The sequence below is a fragment of the Microcaecilia unicolor genome, chromosome 7 (assembly GCF_901765095.1).
Source record: "Microcaecilia unicolor chromosome 7, aMicUni1.1, whole genome shotgun sequence".
Classification (NCBI taxonomy): domain Eukaryota; kingdom Metazoa; phylum Chordata; class Amphibia; order Gymnophiona; family Siphonopidae; genus Microcaecilia; species Microcaecilia unicolor.
In genome coordinates, this window is record NC_044037.1 from 142,923,741 (window position 1) to 142,943,777 (window position 20,037).

Below are 20,037 nucleotides of genomic sequence, written 5' to 3' on the forward strand. Positions count from 1 at the left end.
TCTGGGCCTGACACCCATTCCTGGTGTATCCAGTGTTTGGGGCCAGACCATTACTCTACAAACTGTATTCTTTGCTTGTGTATTCAAAAAAGGTCCAGAAGACCCAAAAAGAGAAAATTTTTGGAGCCAGGTCTAATGTTCCCTCTACGCAGAGTGCAGTTCCTCATACATTTTAGGAGTGTCACTCACAGATTTTACATGGTTGCTCACAAAAATGTTTTTTGTGCTGTATACAGAAATGCATTGCTAATACTAGCGCTCAAAAATTGTTGGTTTTTAAAACTTGTTGCTCCCAAGATGGCCGTGCTCTGTTAAGACGCTGTGTTTCGCGCTCCTCTGAAATTTCAAAAATGCCTAAGCATAGAGGAAGAGTAGCGGTTAGAGCCTCCCCGCTACCTCCCTCCTTACCTACTACTACTACTACTACTATTTAGCATTTCTATAGCGCTACAAGGCATACGCAGCGCTGCACAAACATAGAAGAAAGACAGTCCCTGCTCAAAGAGCTTACAATCTAATAGACAAAAATAAATAAAGTAAGCAAATCAAATCAATTAATGTGAACGGGAAGGAAGAGAGGAGAGTAGGTGGAGGCGAGTGGTTACAAGTGGTTACGAGTCAAAAGCAATGTTAAAGAGGTGGGCTTTCAGTCTAGATTTAAAGGTGGCCAAGGATGGGGCAAGACGTAGGGGCTCAGGAAGTTTATTCCAGGCGTAGGGTGCAGCGAGACAGAAGGCGCGAAGTCTGGAGTTGGCAGTAGTGGAGAAGGGAACAGATAAGAAGGATTTATCCATGGAGCGGAGTGCACGGGAAGGGGTGTAGGGAAGGACGAGTGTGGAGAGATACTGGGGAGCAGCAGAGTGAATACATTATAGTTAGTAGAAGAAGTTTGAACAGGATGCGAAAACGGATAGGGAGCCAGTGAAGGGTCTTGAGGAGAGGGGTAGTATGAGTAAAGCGACCCTGGCGGAAGATGAGACGGGCAGCAGAGTTTTGAACCGACTGGAGAGGGGAGAGGTGACTAAGTGGGAGGCCAGCAAGAAGCAGATTGCAGTAATCTAACGAGAGGTGACAAGGGTGTGGATGAGGGTTTTGGTAGAGTGCTCGGAAAGAAAGGGGCGGATTTACGGATGTTGTAAAGAAAGAAACGACAGGTCTTGGCGGTCTGCTGGATATGAGCAGAGAAGGAGAGAGAAGAGTCAAAGATGACCCCAAGGTTTCGAGCTGAGGAGACAGGGAGAATGAGAGAGCCATCAACAGAAATAGACAATGGGGGGAGCGGGGAGGTGGGTTTGGGGGGGGAAAATGAGAAGCTCGGTTTTGGTCATATTTAATTTCAGGTGGCGTTGAGACATCCAGGCAGCAATGTCAGACAAGCACGCTGAAACTTTGGTTTGGATGCAAGGTGAGATATCAGGGGTAGAAAGGTAGATTTGGGAGTCATCAGCATAGAGATGGTAGGAAAAGCCATGGGATGAGATTAATGAACCAAGGGAAGAAGTGTAGAATAGAAAAAGAGGAGGGGACCAAGAACAGAACCCTGAGGTACGCCGACAGGCAGAGGGATAGAAGTAGAAGAGGATCCACCAGAGTGAACACTAAAGGTGCCGGAGGGAGAGGTAGGAAGAGAACCAGGAAAGGACAGAGCCCTGGAATCCAAAGTGAGGACAGGGTATCGAGAAGATGCTGTGATCGACAGTGTCAAAGCAGCGGAAAGATCAAGAAGAATGAGGATGGAATATTGACCTCTGGATTTAGCCAAGTAACTAGGTCATGGAGACTTTAGTAAGCGCAGTTTCGGTTGAGTGGTGAGAGGGCGGAAAAACCAGATGTAATGGGTCAAGATAGCATGTGAGGAGAGTAAATCAAGGCAGCGGCGGTTGAACAGCACGCTCAAGTAATTTGGAGAGAAAAGGAAGGAGGGAAACTGGGTCGGTAATTAGAGGGACAAGTAGGGTCAAGTGAAGGCTTCTTAAGGAGAGGTGTGACCACAGCATGTTTAAAGGCAGCAGGGACAGTCGCAGTGGAAAGTGAGAGGTTGAGAATGTGACAGATAAAAGGAATAAGAGTAGGAGAGATGGCATTAAGAAGGTGGGTGGGAATGGGATCAGAGGAACAGGTGGTACATTTTGAGGAAGAAAGGAGAAGTGTAGTTTCCTCAATAGTAACTTCAGGAAAGGAGGAAAGGGAATGAGGGGAAGGAGAGAGAGGGGAACGGACTAGTGGAGGGAGAGCTGGTGAGGTAGAGAAAGCAGGTTTATCTTTTGAACCTTGTTGTGAAAGAATTCAGCAAGGGTCTGAGGAGATAATGAAGGGGGAGTTGGGGGAGGGGGCACCTTGAGGAGAGAGTTCAATGTGGTGAAGAGAAGTCGAGGATTAGAGCCAAGAGAGTTGGTCAGTTGGATATAATAATCCTGTTTGGCACGTAAAAGAGCAGATTGGAAGGAGGTCAGCATGAACTTAAAGTGTAAGAAATCAGGAAGGGCCCGAGATTTCCGCCAGAGGCGTTCGGCGGAGCGGGTACAGGAACGTAGGTAGCGGATATTAGAAGTCAGCCAAGGTTGGGGTTTTGTACGCATTACAGGGCGGGTCATCAAAGGTGCAAGAGTGTCTAAGGCAGAGGATAGAGTATTGTGTAAGAAGAAACAGCCTCGTTGACCGATGTGGATGGTGGCACAGTAGAGAGGAGGTTTGAAACATGGGAGGATAGAGATGAAGGGTCAATATCGTGAAGATTCTAGATAAATTAGATAGGACTAGGACGGGACCTGGGAGGAGGAGATTTAAGTTGTGAAAGTTATAAGATGGTGATCAGAGGAGGGATGATCAGAGGCAAGGAAATTAGAAGGTGAACAGTTGGAGGAGAAGATGAGATCAAGACAGTGACCATTTTGATGAGTGGGGGAGGTGGAGCATAGTTGGAGATTAAAGGAGGACGTTAAAGCGAGTAACTTGGAAATATAAAGAGTTGGAAGGATCAATTAGCAGGACTATTAAAGTCACCAAGGATGAGAGAGGAGGAGGAAGGTCATGGAAGACGGCAAGCCAGCGTCAAAGTCACTGAGAAAGGATGAAAGGGACTATCAGGGGGACGATAACTGACCGCTATTCGAAGAGGCAGAGGAGAGAAAAGGCGGATAGAGGGACTTCAACGGAGGAAAAACAGTGAGATTGAGGTGGAAGAAGGGGTTGGAAATCTGGGGAGGGAGAGAGAAGTACAAACACCGCCCCCACGGCCAGCAGGGCGAGGAGTATGTGAAAATAGATAACCGCCATGGCATAGGGCTGCGACTGAAGCAGAGTCATCAGGGCAGAGCCAGGTTTCTGTTATGGCGAGCAGATGGAGGTGACACGAGATAAAGAGGTCCTGGATATAGGGGAGTTTGTTACAGATAGAGCGGCATTCCATAGGGCGCAAGAGAAGGGCAGAGAAGAGGAGGGGAGTAGAGAATAGAGATGAGGTTAAGAGAGGTCACGGTGAGATCTGTAGAGTTTGGATAATAGTTGGTGAGGAGGGCCAGGATTGGGATTGATGTCACCAGCTGAGAGTAAGAGAAGGAGTAAAAGAGAGCGGAGGAGAGTAGGAGAGGTGTGGCCACGAAGGCGCTCGAAGGCGAGAGGGTATTTAGGTGGAATGGGGAAGGCAAAATGAGGGAAGAAAGAGACGGAGATTAAAAGCCAAGAGGGAGGAAGAGGGTAGGAGAGAAGGTGAGGTGATGAAGTCAATGGATGGGAAGTGAGTTCCTGTAGCGGAGAGAGGTAGGGGGTGAGGGAAAAGATTAGGAAGGGACAGAACTAGGAAGAGAATGTGAATAGGGGCCATAAATGATTAAGATACTTTAGCAACTGGAAAAGATTAGATACAAAGAGAAAAAGGCCCTGAGTGGATCGGGGTGGACCTGAGTGTCACCCCGGAGAAGGCTGTAAGGATATGCAGATGAGCTGCAAGTCCTCCACAGCACCTGAAAGGCAGCGGTGGTAGAGGTGGGCACCTCTCAGCTGAGGAAAGGCTTACCAGGGGTTAGGCCAAAGCCAGCATTCCTCCCCCTGAGGGTCGCCTGGTCTATGGATCGTTTTCTGCGGACCACAGGGAGTTGGTCAAAACGGCGGAATGCCTCCAGTAGGGAATGCCGGCGAAAGGGAGAATTCGGCTTCCCCTGGTTTGACATCACTTTGAGCCCCGCGCGCGTCACTCCTCCTCCCCAACCGCATGGCACTAGTTCTTCCTTTCAGAACCCACAGGGTCGCCCCAAGTGGGAATCATGGGCCCAGAAGAGCGTCGGCTGGAGGTCCTTGTTACAGCAGCGGAAGGAATAGAGGGCAGTCTGCCCATGGAATCGCCACGGATAAGGGCAGAGAAGCGAGGGAGTAAGCGAGATTCGTGGACAACGCTCTGAAAGTATGAACTTCCAGCAGAATTAGTAGTCAAACCAAAGAAGTGACACTGGATGCATTATGGGACTTAATGTCAACCCTGGGACAAACTTTTATAAAACAGATTAATGAAGTATACCGAGAGTAAAGTCCTTGGAAATTGACTTACAAAAAAAAAGAGGAAGAAGCTAAGGCTTGAATGACAAAACTGAAAATATGGATCAAAGAATTGTGAAATTTGAAACAATGCAACCAACTATGATAAAGATCTGACGACTCTCAGGCAGAGAATGGAGATGTTTGATAATTCTACCAAAATCATAACCTGAGATTTGTTAACTTTCCTAGAGTGTTAAATTTTGCTCCTCTTGAGATGTTGAAACGTTATTTACGTGATGTTTTGAATATACCTGATCAGAATCTGCCACCATTTTCACAAGCATATTATATACCAGGGAAGGACTCAAACCCAATGACTGAAAATCCAATAGATGTTTCTCTTTTGCTTGAGACTTCTGACTCTGAGTTGGCAACTGCAGCTACTTTAGTGGTGACGGTTGCATTATTGCTGGGCAAAAATTGGATTTTCCGTTTGTTTTTCCGAAATAAAGATAAACCTTTTTTAGGTTTTAAGATATTGCTTTTTCCTGACGTCTCTAAGGAGACAAGGCGACGGAGGAAACAATTTTTGATCCTTAAGCCTGAAGTTCTGCACCTGGGGTGCACCTTCTTTTTAAGATACCCCTGCATAATAAGACTTGGGGAAAGAAATATGTATTTACAGAACCTGCCCATGTGTCGGCGCTTATAGCCTCGGCGAAAATGGAAAAGCGCCAAGGATAAATAAGATATTAACTCCACTCAACAGAGTAGTGTTATCCTGAATGGTTTTCCTTTTATTCATTATTCTCCATGTTTTTCCGAATTCTTGGATCCCACTTTATGGACTTGAGTGTTAATTTTTCCTAAAATGTATATATTCTAATTTTTTGCTTATTATTATTATAAGTAATTTCCTAAGTAACAAACACTTTACTACACAAGATGTTTCTTGTATAATCACTAAATGAATAATTAATAAAAAAAAAAAAAACTTGTTGCTCACATGAAAAAAAATTTGCATACACCAGGCTACTCCTTAGAGTCCAGGTCCAAATCGTTGATGTTGGCATCGGCGTTGATGTCAACACTTGCACTGGCATCAGGTACATTGGCCCCTATGGCTACTAGACCTTGTCTGACACTGGAGTGGATATGCATTGAGTAGGTGTTCACCTGCCTCAATGCTGACCATTATGCAGGGCCCCCGGGACCGGTCAGACATTGGACCCAACACCAAGGAGATGAAAGGATTCAATGTCTTCCTCTTTGGCACCGAGGGTGCGATGCTCGGCATTGGGCGATAGCCAGGAAGCATAAGCATCGATCTCCCTCAACCCATGGGAGCACCGGGACACCGAGAGATCTGCTACCCAAGAAGTGTCGGCAGCGGCCCTCTCTGTTAAAGAGATGCCTGCGCAGAGGTCTCCATGTAGCCGAGACCAGGTACCAGAGTTGACACTGATAATTCAGCACAATGCTGCAGCCTTTTGCTATGTCTACCCTCGAAGAGCGGATCCAGTCCATTCTCCAAGAGCACTTGGCGAGACTTTTACAGCAGAATGCATTGGCATCTTGTTCCAGCCATGCCTCTACAATCTGCCTCATAGGGCCCTCAGCCTGTGATGAGCTCACTGACACCAGTGCAGCATGTGGTATCGGCGTTGGTAGCTGCCTATGTGAGTACTCTCTCGACGTTGATGGAGAAATCTTCACCGGAGTAAGAGTGGAGCTTGCATCTTGATGCCATTCCAGGTAGGGACATGGCTCTTCCTACCTGAGACAGGCACAGTCTCAGCCCTCCCATGAGGAGGGGAGGGGGAGTTTTTTAATTTAAATTTTTTTTTGCTGATTTCGATACGGACCTCTTATATTTGTCTATTAATGATCCATGGTACTTCTCAGAGGAGGAGTCCTATGGCATTCCATCAGACCCTTCCCACCAGAAGAGAGGTGAAAATCTCCACCAGAGAATCTCTCCTTCCCTGCTTTTGTGAAGGAGTTGTTGGCTGCGATCTCAATTCAATTGGAGACAGAGGTCGAGCCTAGGGCTGAGATGTTTGAGATCCTAGACCACGACCTCCACCTAGAGAGGCTATGACTGTCCCACTTCACGAGATCTTACGTGATGTTCAGATGAAGAATTGGGAGTCCCCCTTTGTCTATCCCTGTCTTCCCCAAAAAGATTGACACCATGTATTGGATTCAGAGTTCACCTAGAGTTGATAAGCCGCAGTTGCCTCATCATTCTCTGGTGGTGGAATCTGCACTCAAATGGGCCAGAAGTTCCAGAGACTTTGCTTCAGCACGCCTAGGCAGAGAAGCTCACTCATTTGTGCATAAGATGTATCAGGTCTTAATGCTTATTTCTCATACCAGCTCTGCATGAGTCTTTACTTGTGGAACCTAGTGCGCAGTATGACTGATTTGGCAGATACTCTCCCTGTGGAGCAGGCCAAATCACTTCGCCAGTTGGCCAAACAGCAGAAGGCTTGTTGCAAATTCCTGACCGGGGCGCATATGATTCTTTTTTGATGTAGCAATGCGCAGACTCTCATGGCTGTGTGTCTCTGACTTGGACCCGGTGGTCTAGCAGAGGTTGGCGGACACCACTTATTGTGGAGGTAACCTTTTGGAAAGAAGGTGCAGGAGGTTGCAGACCTTATCAAGAAACACAGTGATACTATCTACATTCTCTCTGTGAGCGCCATCTGCACCCTCCTCTTCTGGAAGGTTTTTGGGCAAGTCAAAGTGAGGTCCCTACTATCAAAGGTGTAGGTATACTCCTCGCCCCACTCAGGAAGTTCACCCCACCATGTTTGTTTTCACCAACACTGTGTGCCTAAGGCCCAGCCAAGTAACTGTATCGGACGACATACCAGTAGGAGGGAGGCTGCGTTTTTTTCCAAGAAAAGTGGCCCCTTGTAACCTCCTACCCAATGGGTTTTTCAGATAGTCCATCTCGGTTATGCTCTACATTAGCGACAGACCACCAAGTTGTCCCCCAAGAGCATCTTTCTTCAGTTCTCTTCACAAGGAGGTACTCACAGAGAAACTCTGCACTTCTAATTGCTCATGCAGTTGAACCCATTCCACCAGGAGAAGAAGGGAAGGGATTCTTTTCCAGGTATTCCTTTGTGACAAAGAAAACTGAGGAGAATGCGTCCCATCCTAGACATCAAGGCCTTGAACAAATTCCTGGTCAAAGAAAAGTTCAGGATGGTTTCCCTGGGCACCTTTCTCCAGTGATTCAGGAAAAAGATTGTCTATGCTCTCTGGACTTAAAGGAAGCCTACACACGTGTCCCAATATTCCAGGCCACAGGAGGTATCTCAGATTTTAGGTGGGAATACATTACTTGCAGTACCACGTCTTGCCATTTGGCCTCGTGTCATCTCCAAGAGTTTTCACAAAATGTCTAGCAGTAGTCACAGTATTGCTAGGCAGACTGGGAGTCCATGTGTTTCCCTCCCTGGACGATTGGCTGGTGAAGAGCACGTTGAAGGAAAATGTTCAGAAGTCTGTGCAGAGAACTATTTGGGTGCTAGAGCTACTAGGGTTCATTTTAAACTACCCCAAGTCCTATCTGCTCCCTGTTCAGCAATTGGAGTTCATTGGAGCCCCTGCTGGATACATGGCAGGTGCAAACTTTTCTCCCTGTGCTGAGAGCGCATGTGCTAGTCACTTTTACCACTCAGTTTCATGCCAGCCAGCAGGTCACAGCAGATTTTGAGGTTATTAAGCCACATGGCCTCCACTGTGCACGTTACTCCCTTGGCACATCTTTACATGAGAACCATCCAGTGGTCTCAAGCCTCGGGGAACCTAGCAGGTTTTTGTCAACCAGAGTAGAGATTTAATCAACTCTGGAGACAATTCGATCCAATTTGACCATAGGACCTTCATTCCAAATTCCTGAGCCCCAGAAGGTGCTGATGATGGATGCATCCCTCCTGGGGTGGGGAGCTAACTTTGATGGGCTTTACACTCAGGGTGCTTGGTCAGCTCAGGAGATTGATCTTCAAATCAACCTTCTGGAGCTCCAGGCAATCTGGAACACTCTAAAGGCTTTCAGAGAAAAGCTGTTTAACCAAAAATGTGCAGGTTCCGATGTATTACACCAACAAGCGGGGAGAGTATAGGATCACGCTCTCTGTCAGGAGGCTGTTCTCAGAGCCACATACCTGGTGGAAAATCCAACAGTCTGGCCAACAGACTGATCAGGGTCATGCAACCATATGAGTGGTCACTCAGCATGGGCGTTTGCGAGAATTTCCGAGAGTTGGGCACCCCCTTAGTGGATATCTTTACCACTCCTTACAACCACAAAGTCCCTCAGTACTGCTCAAGATCAAAGCACACGACAGGCTAGCATTGGATGCCTTCCTCCTCCATTGGGGGAACAACCTGTATGCATATCCTCCCATCCCTCTCATGGGGAAAACTTTGCTAAAACTCAAGCAAGACCGGGGAACCATGATCCTAATCGCCCCATATTGGCCCAGACAGATCTGGTTCCCCCTTCTTTTGAAGTTATCCTCCAGAGAACCTTGGATCTAGGACCCTGCTATCTGCTCCTCTTTCTTGCCCTACACAGACTGCTTGAATATCTAATACACCTCTCTGAATATGGTCTTAAGACCAACTCTGTAAGGGTTCACCTTGGTACAGTTAGTGCTTACCATCACTGTGTAGAAGGTAAGCCCTTCCTGTGGACTGCCCTTAGTTGTTCACTTCATGAGAGGTTTGCTTTGGCAGAGCCCCCTGCAAACCTCCGCCTATGTCATGGACCCTCAATGTCATCCTTAACCCAGTTGATGAAAGCTCCTTTTGAGCCACTCTATTCCTGTACTCTGATGTACTTGACCTGAAAGGTTTTATTTTTGGTTGCAGTTACTTCAGCTCACAGGGTCAGCGAGTTTCAGGCCTTAGTAGCGGATCCATCTTACACACAATTTCATCATAACAGAGTAGTTCTCCACGTGCATCCTAAGTTCCTGCCTAAAGTAATGTCGGAGTTCCATCTAAATCAGGCTGTCGTCCTTCCAACATTCTTTCCCAAACCTCATGCCCATCCTGGTGAAAGCACACTGCACAGTTTGGACTGCAGGCGCGCATTGGCCTTTTACGTGGAACAGACTGGGCCCTATAGACAGTCCACCCAGCTTTTTATTTCTTTTGATCCCAACAGGATGGGGGGTTGCCATCGGGAAATGCACAATTTCCAGTTGACTGGCAGATTGCATAACTTTTACTTATGCTGAAGCTGGGCTGACTCTTGAGGGTCATGTCAGAGCCATTGCGGCATCAGTAGCCCACTTGAGATCAGCTTTTATTGAAGAGATTTGCAATGCTACAATGTGGTCTTCAGTCCACACATTCACATCTCAGTATTGCCTTGATGCAACAGTTGGTTTGGACAGACTGTTCTGCAGAATTTGTTTGGTGTCTAGAATCCAACTCCACCCTTCTAGGCCTGTTCTGTGCTGTTGCAGGCTGCACTCTCATAACCAGTGTTTATATATAGTTTCAGGTTAATTTACTTTTTTTTAATCTTTCCATTGCAAGTTCCTATTGTCCTAGTGTTGTTTTCTGTGAACCTGGTAGCTAGGGATTCCCACATGTGAGAATTAACTGGCCTGCTTGTCCTTGGAAAAGTGAAGATACTTAACTTTAGCAGGTATTCTCTGAGGACTTATTCTTACATACCCTCCCACCTCTCCTCGAAGTTGTATTATTTAGCTATGTTTAATGTTTAAAAGGACTTGATATACCACCCTTCAGAGAACAATCAGAGCCACCCTCCCCCCCCCCCCCGGTGCAGCATGGCGCGCACCCCCCCCCCCCCCGAGTGCATTCTTACCAGTCGCGCGCATAGGAAAGGGAGCGGGCGAGAGGGCCGGTCCGCCCCGAGTGTACGTTGCTGGGAGCTGCGTTGGCTCTGCTGGTTCCCTGCTCTCTCTGCCCTGGAACAGGAAGTAACCTGTTCCGGGGCAGAGGGAGTGGGGAACCAGCGGAGCCGATACCCCCCAGCGGCGTGCATCCGGGGCGGACTGCCCCTCCTGCCCCCCCCCTTCCTACGCCATTGATAAGAGCAGTGTACAAATACAAAAGTGTGGAAAGGGGAAAGAAACTGCACAAAGCAAAAAACAGGTATAGCACAGGAAGGAATAACTAGAGACAAGGAAAGCGTTGGGAGTGCTGCCGCGAGCTCTTAAAGATATAGTACACTGGGCAGTGTTTCTGCACCGGGCACCATGGATGATGGCCTGCTGTCCTTGGAGAATAACTGTTACAGATAAGTATCTTCGCCTTACTGAATTAGAGAGAAGAAAAATATCCATAGTCTTGCTACAAGAGAGTCATTAACTCAAGCAGACCATGACATTGAAACAGGCTTGGGTACACTGAGTATTTTCAGTATCCTTCAGGTCAAGCCAGAGGGGAAGTGTTAATTTGATTGCAAAATATTACCCATGTATAATGCAAGACATCCTATATAATAATTCTCACCTCCAACGTTCTATCCGTCTGGCTGCCTGTGTCCATGACTTTCTTCAGAGTTGGTCTGCTAGGCTCCAAAGCCCAGCCTGACGTCACACGCAGCACTGACCAACCGCACGACAGCAGCACGAGGCCTCGCTCCCCCCCTCCCAGGGTCATCACCATTCACCCTCTCCACCCCCCTTCCCGAGGTTGTCGCAGCAACTCCTCCCCCTCCACCCCCCCTGAGGTCGCCTCTCTCCCCTGCCCCCCTCCAGCCACCCAGGTTGTCCAGCGAATTCTTCGGGGCAGGCAGGAAAGATCCCCAGTCTTACCTGCCCGCTGCCGGCGCTGACCCTCCCCCGCTGCCAGATCGCTCTTCAAAATGGCTGCTGAGACTTCAGCTGGAAGTCTCGGCGGCCATTTTGAAGAGTGATCCAGCAATGGGGGCAGGGGAGAGAGGAGGGTCGCTGGACATGGGTGGCTGGAGGGGGGGCAGGAGGAGAGGAGGGTCGCTGGACATGGGTGGCTGGGGGGCAGGGGAGAGAGGAGAGTCGCTGGACATGGGTGGCTGGAGGGGGGCAGGGGAGAGAGGAGGGTCGCTGGACATGGGTGGCTGCTCACAGAGAGTCTGTGTATCGCACATACTCTCTCACACTCTCTGTCTCACACTCTCTGTCTCACACACTCTCTCTCACACACACTGTATCTGTGTGAAACACACTTTCTCTCCCTCACACTCACTGTGTCTCAGATACGCAGTCGCACACACTCATTCTCACACACACACTCTCTCTCACAGACACACGCAACCAGTCTCACTCTCTCTCTGTCACACACACACACTCGCACATTCACTCTCTCTCTCTCACACACACTCTCTCAAACATGCACACTCCGAGGAAAACCTTGCTAGCGCCCATTTCATTTGTGTCAGAAACTGGCCTTTTTTACTAGTTATACATAAAGAAGGGCAATATATAGTTTTTAGTGGGGGAAGCAAATGGATATAGGCTTATGCAAGCTAACGTTTATGCTCCCAATGCTCATGCCTTTCACTCCTTTTCTGCCTTTTTCCTATATTGAAAGCTGATGCTTGAGATAGTATCAGCTTAGGAGAAGCCTTTAACATCACGCTTCCTCTGAAGATAGATCTCAGTGCAGATCTGAGATGAAGGGTTTCAAGATTATTGAAGTACTACATAAAAGATTTTCAGCTCCATATATGTGATATGTAGGCTGTAGTAGTCCAGGATTTTCCTGTGTTTTTCTTTTTAATCAACTTGCCATTTGTATTGTAGAATAGATTTTTGGATTATCTCTGCTATTTTGTTACCTGAAATGCAAGCATGTAATCTGTGGCCTATTTTGAAATCTGATCACACTCCCCTAACAATTAACTTGGCTCCTTAATGTTAGGTATTCGTCCAAGAGCTTGGACAATGAATAGATTTTTGCTAGCTCAACCTGATATTTTAGATATCAGCTTGGTAGGTATATTACATCAAAAAGCAGAGAGAGAGAGAGAGAGTAAACTTGCTGATCTTATTGATAAAAACAGAGGAGGAGCATAAATGGTCCCAAGATAAATACACTTCAAATCGTAGCTGTAATTATAGAAAGTTCTTGTGGGGCCTACTATCTGCATTTAACACAGTACATTTTCTATGAAAATGCTGACAAACCATCTAAACGTCTGATGCGGTATCTATGTTGGAAAAATGAGAAAGAATAATATGGCTTGGCAAAGACTAATGGTGTTACCATTTCTGAATCACATGAAATGGTGGAAACCTTTGAATCCTTTTATCAAACCCTTTATGCATTGCAGCTTACTCAAAGCCAGAGAGAATACCTAATGGCTCCACTCTCTTGGGCTGCCTCAATTCAGTAAAGAAACAGTTGGCAAAAATAGAGCAGCCTTTTACTCTCCTGGAAGTGACCACTGTTGTAAATAGTTTAAAACACAATAAGGCTGTGGGGCCTGATTATCTCCCAGCTGAAATGTATCAAGCCATGTCAGAACACTTGCTCAGGTGCTGTTAGAAGTTTACGATCAGGTGCTAATACGAAGTAAACTTCCAGATTCTTTCTGTGATATTCTGATTACAGTCATAGCCCCTTTCTGTGCCAACTATAGATCAGTTTCTCCTCTTAATGAAGGAAGGGATCCTCAAAAGTTTAGCGGAGATTGGGTGGCAGAGCCGGTGGGGGGGGGCGGGGCTGGTGGTTGGGAGGTGGGGCTAGTGCTGGGCAGACTTCTACGGTGTGTGCCGTGAGGATGGCCAATATGAGTTTATCTTGTTGGCAGACTGGATGGACCATGCAGGTCTGTCTCTGCCATCATCTACTATGTTACTATCCTGCTTATTTTCGAAGGAGAAGGGCGGCCATCTTCTGACACAAATCGGGAGATAAATCGGTATAATCAAAAGCCGATTTTGGCCGGCTTCAACTGCTTTCCCTCGCAGGGCTGGCCAAAGTTCAAGGGGGCATGCCAGCAGTGTACTGAAGGCGGGACGGGGGCGTGGTTAAGAGATGGCTGGCCTTGGCCGATAATGGAAAAAAGAAAGCCGGCTCTGGCGAGCATTTGGCCGACTTTACTTGGTCCTGTTTTGTTCACAACCAAGCCTTGAAAAGGTGCCCGAACTGACCAGATGACCACCAGAGGGAATCAGAGATCCACTCCCCTTAATCCCCCGGTGGTCACCAACCCCCTCCCACCCCAGCCTTTATGCCAGCCTCAAATGTCATACCCAGCTCCATCACAGCACTATGCATGTCCCTGGAGCAGTTTTTAGTGGGTACTGCAGTGCACTTCAGGCAGGCGGACCCAGGCCCATCTCCCCACTACCTGTTACACTTGTGCTGGTAAATGGGAGCCCTTCAAAATCCACCAGAAACCCACTGTACCCCCATCTAGGTGCCCCCCTTCACCCATAAGGGCTATGGTAGTGGTGTACAGTTGTGGGTAGTGGGTTTTGGGGGGGGGGCTCAGCACACAAAATGAGGGAGCTATTTACCTGGGAGCAATTTATGAAGTCCACTGTAGTGCCCCGTAGGGTGCCCGGTTGGTGTCCTGGCATGTGAGGGGGACCAGTGCACTACAAATGCTGGCTCCTCCCACGACCAAATGCCTTGGATTTGGCCGGTTTTTAGATGGCCACCCTTAGTTTCCATTATCAGTGAAAACCAATGGTGGCCATCTCTAACGCCGGCGATCTCTAAGGGCGGGCCAAATGTTGAGATTTGGCCGGCCCCGAGCATATTATCGAAACGAAAGATGGCCGGCCATCTTGTTTCGATAATAACAGTCGGGTACGCCGCTTAACGGGGCTGTCGTTGGAGATGGCCGCCCCCGTTCGATTGTGCCCCTCCACATTACTATGTAATGTAGATTATAAATTTTTTGTAAAAATATTATGGGTTTGAATTGAACTGTACATTCCCACTATAATATATCCAGATCAAACAGGGTTTGTTAAAGGGCGTTATGGCTTTGACAGTATTAGAAGACTGCTGAGCACTATTGGGCTCATTTTCAAAAGAGAAGGACGTCCATCTTTTGACATAAATCGGAAGATGGACGTCCTGCTCCCAGGGACATCAGATTAGTGAGCACTGGCTTCCTGTTTCGGCTAAACAAATTCAAAATTCTGACACTTGTATTCAAGGGCCTGAAACTACAACCTTGTGATGTATTTATTCCATATGTTCCTTCACATAATCAGCGTTCGTCACAAGCCCTTCCTCGTCTCCAGCTTGATATTTCGAGAGATTCAGGGAGAGGGAGGGAAGGACTGGCTGCTGCTTGGCAATGAATTAAGAAAGGTTAGAGAGGATTTTAAGTCTCTACTACCTCTCATGTATCTTCTGAAGAGCATTCACTGACATCTATATTTTGTTTTTGCTCTATTTTCTTTCCTGATACTTCACTAGGATTGATAAAGCTTGCATGTTTATTTTTAGGTGCGCCACTGATTGGTCAGATGAGGCCTCCATGATGTCTTTGCTACATACTTTAGAGGAACTGAAATTAGAGTTAAAAAATCTGTCCACTTTTCAGGTAAGGGGCACCTTATCTTTAAGTTTGCTCTCTGGGATCAAGTTTCTTCTTCATTTACAAACAGGGCTGGCGTTATTTATGTTGGGGTCCAGGGCAGACATTTGAGAGGGAGCCCTAAAGCAGGTTGTGCCTTCCTAAGTTTTCTGCAAGCATAGGGAGACCCCTACAGCCAGGGGGCCAGGGCAGTTGCCATGTTTGCACTCCTCCTAATGTTGGCCCAGTTTACAAGGTGTGTAGGAGAGATATCATTGTATCTTAGGGGCATCTATATTAATAAATCCCACCTTGAACATTCTGAAGCTCACTCCAAGGCAGAGAAGCTCACTCCAAGGCAGAGAAGCACAAAAATCCTGTAGTCTTCATAGGCTAGGACCAGTCACCCTCACTCAGACCCGCCCTCAGCCACGCCCCATCTATATTAATAAATCCCACCTTGAACGTTCTGAAGCTCACTCCAAGGCAGAGAAGCACAAAAATCCTGTAGTCTTCATAGGCTAGGACCAGTTACCCTCACTCATAGACCCGCCCTCAGCCACGCCCCATCTGTACATAAAACGCTACCTCAACATTCTGAAGACAACCTGCTGAAGCCATCTGCAAAATCCCTAAACAGTTCGTAAGTTCATGGTGGTGAAGCCATCCAACTCACCATGTCTCTCTGCCCCGCCCTCGAGGGCGGAACACAGAGAGTAAAGGGATCCATAAAGGCACCCCTACCAACTGGCAACCCCCTCCAACAAACAACGACCCAGGCAGGGGGAGTGTTTCCGTACTCCTCCCCCTGCCTAGGAATCGCTACAGACTGCTGGCAAACTCCCCAACCACACAACCACAAAAGCCACCCGCAAACCCCCCCCCCCCACACACAAACACATACACAAACACACACACATAAACACACATACACACATATAAACACACACAAACACATACACATAAACACACAAACGCAAACACACACATAAACACACACACACACATAAACACACACACACAAACGCAAACACACACACACACATAAACACACACACAAACACGCAAACACACAAACAAACACACACAATCGCACACATACAAACACACACACAAATGCACACACACAACCACACAACCACAAACACAAAAACACACACACACACATACACACACATAAACACACACACAAACGCAAACAAACACACACACACGCAAACACACACACACACACATAAATACACACACAAACACATAAACACACAAACGCACACACACATAAACACACACACAAACGCAAACACAGACAAACACACACACATAAACGCACACACACAAACACACACACACAAACGCACACACACACACAAACATACACACACACACACACACAAAAACATACACACACACACAAACACAAACACACACACAGAAACACAAACACACAAACAAACAAACACACAAACACACACATACACAAACACACACACACAAACATACAAACACATACAAACACACATACAAACACAAACACACACACACAACGGCCTCGACGGTGCACCTCTAAGTGCCCCCCCGCCGCATCGCCACAACAACCCGTGCAACGGGGCATCAGAAAGCCCCTACCCCCCTTCCCTCCTCGCCGCATCACCCAACCCCTCCCCCGCCGCTTCACCAAGCCCCCCCCCCCCACATCGACCGCCTCGCCACCCGCGACCGCTAATACAAACTCTGTCCGGCGGCTGCTGCTGCTTCTATTCAGCAGCAGCAGCCCGTACATAAAGAAAACAAGCAAACAAAAAAACAACCTCCTAAAACGCACCTCCGTGGAGAACCATCTCACATTGGCTGACGTCTCTGCAGCCGCTCCTCCTCTCCCCTCAACATCAGTGCCCCTGCCAGAAGACCCTGGAGAAACGCCGAGACGTCAGAGGGGAGAGGAGGAGCGCATGCTGAGACTTCAGCCAATGTGAGATGCTTCTCAACGGAGGTGCGTTTTAGGAGGATTTTTTTTTTTGGTTTTCTTTATGTACGGGCTGCTGCTGCTGAATAGCAGAAGCAGCAGCCGCCGGACACAGTTTGTATTAGCGGTTGCGGGTGGCGAGGGGGTTGATGAGGGGGGAGGGGCTTGGTGATGTGCCATGGTGGGGGGGGTTGGCTGATGCGCGAAGGGGGGGACAAGGGGCTTTCTTTGGGTGCTGCGCCGGCTGGGGGGGGGGAAGGGGGGTCTCTCTGGACATGGGTGGCTGGAAGGAAGCAGGGGGAGGGGAGGGTCGCTGCACATGGGTGGCTGCAGGGGGGGCAGGGAACAGGGAGATAGGGATGGGGCTCCACACACCACATGGATGCCTGCAAGGGGGACAGGGGATACAGGACAGACACTGCAGGGCGGGCAGGGGGACAGAAGGGTTGGTGGTCATCAGGGGGGACAGGTGGGTTGATGGACATGGCTGGCCACAGGGGAGGAACAGGGAAAAGGAGAGGAGTGTCCTCAGACATGGGTGGCTGCACAGGAGAGGAGGGTCGCTGGACATGGGTAGCTGCAGGGGGGGGCAGGGGGACAGAAGGGTCGCTGGACATGGCTGGCTGCTGGGGGGACAGGGGAGAGAGGAGGGACGCTGCACATGCTTGCCTGCAGGGGGACAGGAGGGATGCTGGGGGGGGGGGGGCCTGTGACCACATGGGTGGCTGCAGGGGGAGCAGGGGAGACAGGAAGGACGCAGCAGGGAGAGAGGAGGGTTGATGGGCATGGGTGGCTGCAGGGGGATGCTGGACATGGGTTGCTGCAGGGGGAACACGGGGAGAGGAGGGTCGCTGCACATGCCTGGCTGCAAGGGGGCAGGGGTGAGGGAGGGGGTGAGGGGGTTCCTCACACCACACACGCAGTCACTCATTCTCTGTCTGCCACATACACTCTCACTCACACACTCACTGTCTTTGTCCCTCTCTCTCATACAGTGTCACACAGAAACACAAACACTGTCTCTCACACACTCTCTCTCGCACAAAATCATACACTCTGTCTCTCTCTCTCTCTTACATTCTCTCTCTGACACACACGCTCCATCTCTCACACACGCTCTTTCTGAAACATACACTCCAAGGAAAACTTTGCTAGCGCCTGTTTCATTTCTAACAGAAACGGGCCTTTTTTACTAGTGTTCAATAAAGTACACTTTAAGGGTGTTTTCTGCACACTAAAAAAACAGTATGCTCTGCATTAAGGTCTTAATGGAGACATTGAGATTATCCTCTATTATACTTAACTTGTAAATGAGGGAGCATCATATGAAAATGAGGTTTTGTTCAGTCCCAAAGGAAACAGCATGATAATACTTTCATTCTGCATTGACAAGCAGGATTGAATCAGGCACACAAGTGGGTGATGTCAGCTGATGGTGCCAGGACAGAACAGATCTTCAGTGTTAGAAATGAATGGAAATCTCTAAGTGTGTGCAACTCTTCCTGCACGCAGCAGTCCCCTCAGTCTCATCAGCTCTGCAAAAAGATGTAAAACAAAGCTCTCCCAACTTTTGTATTAGTCTTCTAGTTTCCATCCTCTTTGTTCATTATCTTTTTCTGTTGGTTTGTTTTGATGCAAATTTGTTAGAGAAAAAGAGCAGATAATGACATATATCAGGGGCGTAGCCAGACACCCAATTTTGGGTGGGCCAGAGCCCAAGATGGGTGGGTAGAAGAACTCAGCCTTGTCGCACCAGTAATTTGGTCTCTCCCTCTGTCGCCTGCATGCCATATGGTCTCTCAAACATCCCCCCTCCCCCGCACACCTTTTAAATAGCAGATTTTCACCGGCAGCGAGCAGCAACTAATACACACTGCTCATGTTGGCCCCACAGCCTTCCCTCTGATGCAACTTCCTGTTTCCGTATAAGTGGGAATACATCAGAGGGAAGGCTATGAGTCCAGTGCGAGCAGTATGTATCAGTCGCTGCGGGCGAAGATCTGCTATTTACAAGGTGTGCAGAAGGGACAGTTGTTGGGCGTTTTCGGTTGGTGGGGCTTGGGGATCCCTGCCAGCCACATCATAGGTGTACTGCTACTGGGTGGGCCTAATCCCAAAGTGGGTGGGCCTGGGCCCACCCTTGGCTACGCCACTGACATATATATTCTCTGTCATTTGTTTGAGCTCAGCTAGGAATGCAGACACTTGTCCCTGTTAGCCTGGAAGAACAGCCTTTATCTCTGTGATCATTATCAGGCAGAGAAGAGCATCTTAAAAATGAAGAAAAAAAATCTGCACAGCGGTATTGTGTCCAATTCTGGTCGCCGCATCTCAAAAAAGATATAAAGGAATTAGAGACGGTGCAGAGAAGGGCGACGAAAATGATAAAGGGAATGGAACGACTTCCCTATGAGGAAAGGCTAAGAAGGTTAGGGCTCTTCAGCTTGGAGAAAAGGGAGAGGTGATATGATAGAAGTCTACTTGATAATGAGCGAATTAGAGCAGACAGATGTGAAGCCTTTGTTTATACTTTCAAACAACAACAAAACCAGGAGACACAAGATGAAGCTGGAATATGGTAGATTTAAAACAAATAGGAGAAAGTTTTTCTTTACTCAGCATGTAGTTAGACTCTGGAACTCGTTGCCAGAGAATGTAGTGACAGCAGCTGGCCTTACAGAATTTAAAGGGGGTTTGGACAGATTCCTGAGGGAAAAGTCCATTAAACATTATTAATTTTTTTTTTTTTTTTTTTTTTGGGGGGGGGGGGGTTGCCGGGTTCTTGAAGCCTGGATTGACCGCTGTCGGAGACAGGATGCTGGGCTTGATGGACCCTTGGTCTTTTCCCAGTATGGCGGTGCTTATGTACTTATGCAAACCAGGATATCTTCCTCTCTCATAGTAACATAGTAGATGAAGGCAGAAAAAGACCTGCACAGTCCATCCAGTCTACCCAAGAAATGTGCCACTTTTTTGTGTATACCTTACCTTGATTTGTACTTGTCTTTTTCAGGGCACAGACCGTACAAGTCTGCCCAGCACTATCCACGCCTCCCACCATTGGCTCTGGCACAGACCG

At 48.1% G+C, this 20,037-nt stretch overlaps 1 protein-coding gene across 1 annotated transcript in view; it reads left to right on the forward strand.

Moving 5' to 3' along the window:
* The window catches only part of LOC115474937 (pericentrin-like), an 899,709-nt gene that overhangs the window by 662,048 nt on the left and 217,624 nt on the right, over positions 1 to 20,037 (forward strand). Inside the window, exon 13 of the mRNA XM_030210648.1 lies at positions 14,926 to 15,022. Within this exon, the coding sequence (XP_030066508.1) occupies positions 14,926 to 15,022 (97 nt within the window). The remainder of the gene's footprint in view (positions 1 to 14,925; positions 15,023 to 20,037) is intronic.